Below are 4,252 nucleotides of genomic sequence, written 5' to 3'. Positions count from 1 at the left end.
ATGAGTTCTGACTTCGTCTTCTCTGCGCAAGGCGATGGTCAACAACATGTCAAAAAACCTCCGGATATTCCTAAGTCATCAACATCAACGACGTCCTTCCGTGACAAGCTTATAGGTTCCGATCAGAGTTCTCAAATCCGAGAAAAGGAAGACATAATTGCTAAAAAATTAGTTCGAATAGAACATGAACATGGCAATCGACTTTTACCAAAAGTTTTTCTTGAAACTAAGGCTTTTGAAGATATGTGCATTCCATGGAAAGATGCCTTAGTGATTAAACTTTTGGGAAAAACACTAAGATACAACATATTGAAGGATCGTCTGAAGAAAGTTTGGAAACTGCAAGGTGGATTCGAAATCATGGATAATGATAATGGATTCTACATGGTTAAATTTGATCAAGCCGCAGATAGAGAGAAAGTTACTTCTGATGGTCCTTGGATGATTTTTGACCATTGTTTAGCAGTCTCTCATTGGTCACCAGAATTTGCCTCACCGGAAGCAAAAATCAAATGCACAATCGTTTGGATTCGATTTCCTGGTCTCAATCCGGTTTACTACGATGAGAGCTTTTTGCTTGCCATGGCCTCTGCCATTGGTCGTCCCATAAAAGTGGATAACAATACTTTGAAGATGGAGCGTGGAAGGTTTGCACGTGTGTGTGTGGAGGTTGATCTCACTCTCCAGGTTGTTGGGAATATTTGGCTCAACGGTCATTGGTACAAGGTGCAATATGAAGGTCTTCACATCATTTGCACAACGTGTGGATGTTATGGCCATCTTCACCGTGACCGCACTGGGAAGAAAAATGAAGTGACGATGTCTAATGGTAGTGGCACTCAACAAGTTGAATCTGTTCCAAAGTCTGACTCATCCAATCATGCTCCAAACCACATGCAAACACGGAATGACTCATCCAATCATGCTCAAAACCACATGCAAACACGGAATGTTTCAGAAAATCAGGTAATCGATCCCCCCTCTAATATACTTACTAATGAGGAAAATAATTTTCATGGAGAGTGGTTAACTGTCACCAGGAGAAAAAGCAAGTTTTTAATGGTATTAAAAATACTACTTCACAATCTAACCGATTTGAGACCCTATCAAATTTGACCCAAACACAGAAAGATAAAAAATACACCCCTTACCCATTGCCTCCTAGACCACGTGCTCATGAAATGGAACGACCCAACAAAAGCTAGGCCGACCTAAAATGCCGCAGAACCCAACAAGTCCAGGATGATCAAGTCATGAAGCCTCAACAATAAGTATTAAGCCTTGAAAAACTTTCTATGCCTCACCCAATCGCTAGCCTTGGAAACACTCCTAACACCAATTTACAAAATGTTAATAACACACCTGCTACCTTTAAACACGCTCAAAACAAAATCATGTCCACCACTTCTTCACCTAGGCTTGGTAATCCCCCACCTCACAACTATCATCCATTTAACCTTTCCCACCAAGCCATTCCCTCCACACACCAAGAAGAAAATTTGGCCAATATTAAATATGACCCTCCTGATGATCATCATAAGCATAAAAAACCAAATAATCTTGATGCCCTTGAAGATGATGGCCCATCCCACGTTATGGACCAAATGAAATCAAATCGATCGATGATAAGAGAAGTCCTCAGAATATGGCAGTAACAGGTATCTCTAGCGCTATGGAAACAACGTAGTGGAATTATCATACTTTCCCTTAATTCCTATAAAGTTAGTTATGGATGAATTCCTAGATTTATCTATCCTTACATGGAATATTAGGGGTGCTGTGAATAGGGAAGGGAAGTGTCAAACACGTGTTCTTATTCATCGCTATCGTCCGTTATTAGTTGCTATTTTGGAAACACATTGTCAGTTTGGTCGAGTTATAAATTTTTGGAATTCTCTTGGCTATGAACAGTGTGCAATTTCTGAAGCCCAAGGTCAGGCTGGGGGTGTTTGGTTGTTAAAATCGCATGATTATCCTTATGTTATTAATGTTGTGGATATTTATTACCAAGCTGTCACAGTGGCGGTAACCCACAGAAGTAGACTTTGGTATTTTTCAGTTGTTTATGCTTGCCCTTATCTTTGTGGTCGTCAACAACTATGGCATTATTTGGCTAGTCTCCGGACACATATAGATGGTCCTTAGCTTCTTATGGGAGACTTTAATGAGATTGTTTTGCCCTCTGAAGTTAAAGGTGGTATTTTTTCTGTGAATTCCGCTGATAAATTCTCTGAGGTCATTGAAAAATGTCGTCTTATTGATCTTGGAGCTACAGGGAGCTTGTATACTTGGTATAGAAAAGAGTCGGGAGTTCTAAAGATTGCTAAGTGTTTGGATCGAGCTTTTGGTGATTCTACAAGGAGGACCTTGTTCCCTGAGGCTTATGTCGAAAACTTGCTTCCCAGCTATTCTGAACATAGGCCGATTTTGTTACGAGGTCAATGTTTAATACCGAAGAGGCCCTCCCGTTCTTTTCGCTTCCAAGCTTTTTGGATTACCCATGATGATTATCCTACTGTAGTCAATAATGCTTGGAAGAATGGGGAACCATATACCACTGCTAGTCTTAACAGGGTTCGTGATGATTCTTTGACTTTCAACAAAGAGGTGTTTGGAAACATATTCAAGAGAAAGAAAGATATTGAGAAACAACTTCAGCATGTGCAGAAGATGATTGAGAGAGTGGATTCTATTCATCTCAATATGGAAGAGGCTAATCTTCAGAAAATGTACCAGGAAGTTCTCAAACAGGAGGAACTCCTTTGGTACCAAAAGTCCAGAGAGAAGTGGGTGAAATTCGGAGACAGGAACAACAAGTTTTTTCATACACAAACTATTATCCGTAGAAAGCAAAATAAAATTCAAGGATTACATTTGGATGATGGAACTTGGTGCACTGACGTGATGCAACTTCGAGATGTAGCTATCGATTTTTATAGTAAACTTTTTCAGAATGATGCTGAAGTTTACCCTGATAGCCTGAAGGTAGATCTTTTTCCATCCCTTAACTCTCAAGGGAGGAACTCTCTTATCAAGCAAGTGGCTAAGGTTGAGGTTCGTAATGCTATATTCTCTATGCAGTTCAAGGGATGAACTCTCTTATCAAGCAAGTGGCTAAGGTTGAGGTTCGTAATGCTATATTCTCTATGCAGTCTTTTAAAGCCCCTGGACCTGATGGATTCCAACCTCTCTTCTTTAAACACTTCTGGGATGTAGTAGGGGAAGATGTTTAGAAGTATGTGATGCAATCGTTCAACAGTGGATATATTGATGATAAAATTGCAGAGACATTACTGGTTCTTATTCCGAAAGAGAACAATCATACAAGGCTTAAGAACTTTCGGCCCATAAGTCTTTGTAATGTAATTTTCAAAGTCATCACTAAGGTCTTCGTCAACCGTATTCGCCCTTTCCTTGATGATTTGATCGGTCCCTTTCAAAGTAGCTTCATTCCCGGGAGAGGTACAACAGATAATGCGATCTTGGCTCAAGAAGTGGTCCATCATATGCATACGCCCCGTTCCAAAAAAGGTATGTTGGCTTTTAAAATTGACTTAGAAAAGGCTTATGATCGATTGGATTGGAAGTTTCTTGAACTTACATTGAAGGAGTTCAATTTTCCCACACCCACTGTCTCTTTGATTATGAATTGTCTGAAAGCCACAAACCTTTCTATCTTGTGGAATGGTGCAAAAACAGACAAGTTCAAGCCTTCAAGGGGTCTTCGGCAAGGTGATACACTATCTCCATATCTTTTTGTTCTGTGCATGGAGAAATTAGCATTGATCATTCAAAGCAAGGTCCAACAAGGGATTTGGCGTCCAATACATTTATCTCATAAAGGCCCAGGTTTATCTCATCTTCTTTTTGCTGATGATGTTCTTCTATTTTGTGAGGCCACTCCAGATCAAACTAAAGTGGTGATGGATACCTTAAATGAGTTTTGTATTGCTTCTAGTATGAAAGTAAATGTCCTAAAGTCAAAGGCCATGTGTTCTAAGAGAGTGCATGAGAGTGTTAAACAAAGTATTAAAGAAATCTCCTATATCCGTTTTGTGGCCAATTTGGGGCACTACTTGGGTTTTCCTTTGACACAAGGTCGAGCTACCAAAGATACATATGATTATATTTTAGAGAAGATGCATAGAAGACTCTCAACTTGGAAAGGTAATCTCCTTAATAAAGCGGGGCAGGTTTGCCTAGCCAAGTCAGTTACTACGGCAATGCCTATATATACTATGCAGATGCATTA

General features: G+C 39.8%; 1 protein-coding gene across 1 annotated transcript; it reads left to right on the top strand.

Annotated features, from left to right (window-relative positions):
• On the top strand, positions 1 to 3,093 carry LOC146919592 (uncharacterized). Its single transcript, XM_085711051.1, has 3 exons — positions 1 to 966; positions 1,912 to 2,025; positions 2,146 to 3,093. The coding sequence occupies exons 1-3, from the start codon at positions 1 to 3 to the stop codon at positions 3,091 to 3,093; spliced, it is 2,028 nt and encodes a 675-aa protein (XP_085567177.1).
• Positions 3,094 to 4,252: the final 1,159 nt, after the last annotated feature.

The sequence above is a fragment of the Medicago sativa genome, chromosome 5 (genome assembly GCF_051527215.1).
Source record: "Medicago sativa cultivar Bolivia chromosome 5, Bolivia_mono, whole genome shotgun sequence".
Taxonomy (NCBI): domain Eukaryota; kingdom Viridiplantae; phylum Streptophyta; class Magnoliopsida; order Fabales; family Fabaceae; genus Medicago; species Medicago sativa.
This window is presented reverse-complemented; position numbering and strand designations above follow the sequence as displayed.

What these genes read in the sequence shown, in the direction of transcription:
- LOC146919592 (XM_085711051.1), top strand. Translation starts at nt 1, where the DNA reads ATGAGTTCTGACTTCGTCTTCTCTGCGCAAGGCGATGGTCAACAACAT. An exon ending in GGAATGTTTCAGAAAATCAG is followed by an intron (nt 967 to 1,911) that starts GTAATCGATCCC and finishes GGCTATGAACAG; the next exon opens with TGTGCAATTTCTGAAGCCCA. An exon ending in ACCAAGCTGTCACAGTGGCG is followed by an intron (nt 2,026 to 2,145) that starts GTAACCCACAGA and finishes GATGGTCCTTAG; the next exon opens with CTTCTTATGGGAGACTTTAA.